A 1,460-nucleotide genomic window follows, 5' to 3' on the forward strand; every position below is an offset into this window, starting at 1 on the left:
TCTACTTTACTACTTTCATTGGTAGGCTAATGAGAATAATGTTGATAGTGATGATGGTGACGACTATAAGTTGATGACTATACCTTGCATCATGTTAGTGTAAGCGCCGTCGGAGATGGCGAAGAGATGGGGAGGCACCTCATTACGCCTCTTGCCCTGGTAGATCTTGACGACGCGGTTGGTGTAGATGGGGTAACGCTTGTAGGGGTTGACGGCGATACAGAAGAGGCCGGAGTAAGTGTAGATGAGTCTGGCTTGATAGCGAGTCTTAAGTTGTAGAGGACAGAGGCGTCATTGAGGAAAGTCAGGTTGGACATATCCTCACATTTCTCGTACTTAGGAGGGTTGACCTGGCCAATGAGTTCCTTCTTAAAGTCCTTCGTGTCTCCATTGGGCAACTTGACAGAGACTAGCTTATCGCCCTTGGCACCCATGAGGGTGGATTCCACGAAGCCTTCTTCGGGGTCAGGCGCCCACACGGACTTCTTCGGGTCGTAAGGTTTCGTCTGATCCTTCCGCTTCATCTCGGCCGAGACGAACAGGAACTCGGTGGGGTCGGGGTCGGGCCCGCTGCTCTTGAGGGACACGTGGCCAGGCATGGTGGTGGCGCTTGATGCCTTCCTACAACGTCAGACTCTCGGCTACAAGTGTACGGCTCTGATAATTGTCTGTGGGAAGATGAGAAGTTCATGGAAATATAGAATAACAATGTGATTTAGGTTTTCTGGTTTTCGTCTGCAGAATGTATAGTAACATTTATCATCGGATGGAACAAACTACAAGACATCTTTTGATGTCAATATAATTTCAACATAAAAAATGTATATGTATACATATGTATATATACATATACATACATACATACATACATACATACATATATATATATATATATATATATATATATATATATATATATATATATATATATATATGGTTTTACGACTCCACGTCGAAAAATGTGTCATCAATTCATGGAGAAGATAGCATTACCAGAATGAAGCATTGATAAAGATATCAAAATCCCTCTTGCAAAACAGAAAACAACAGTACTATGAATTCCATACTACAGGCACTGCACGTATGGTGGTGGGTGAAGAAACTCCAGTAGGTTCATTACGATACCACCAATATCGCACATATTTCAAGAATGAAAGTACTGAGATAGACTTACTCTGGTCTCGACACCAGTGCCGTGGACACGTTTCCGCCCCGCTACCCACTGCAGAAGAATAACCCTTCCTCCATATATATATAAGCATCCCCGCCTGCGTGGAAATGACAGGAATAGCCGCGGAACGCACCCGAGTGCCATGCTAAATATATTGCTCGAGATCGTTTTTCTTCTTTTCGAGCCGCGGGGCACAAGAGCCTTCTTCAGGGGGAGGCCCTGAGGAACACCGATTCTCGGCCGTCTGTTGAAATAGGTTATCGCGGATAAATTGCAGACTGAGTTTTTA

General features: G+C 44.4%; 1 protein-coding gene across 1 annotated transcript in view; it reads right to left on the reverse strand.

Annotated features, from left to right (window-relative positions):
- Positions 1 to 1,213, reverse strand: part of LOC125044591 (myosin heavy chain, muscle-like) — a 15,625-nt gene extending 14,412 nt beyond the window's left edge. The window contains 3 exon segments of the mRNA XM_047641320.1: positions 84 to 272; positions 275 to 668; positions 1,175 to 1,213. Coding sequence (XP_047497276.1) covers positions 84 to 272; positions 275 to 599 — 514 coding nt within the window. The 5' untranslated portion in view covers positions 600 to 668; positions 1,175 to 1,213.
- Between the last annotated feature and the right edge of the window lie 247 nt (positions 1,214 to 1,460).

This window comes from Penaeus chinensis, chromosome 36, assembly GCF_019202785.1.
Source record: "Penaeus chinensis breed Huanghai No. 1 chromosome 36, ASM1920278v2, whole genome shotgun sequence".
Classification (NCBI taxonomy): Eukaryota; Metazoa; Arthropoda; class Malacostraca; order Decapoda; family Penaeidae; genus Penaeus; species Penaeus chinensis.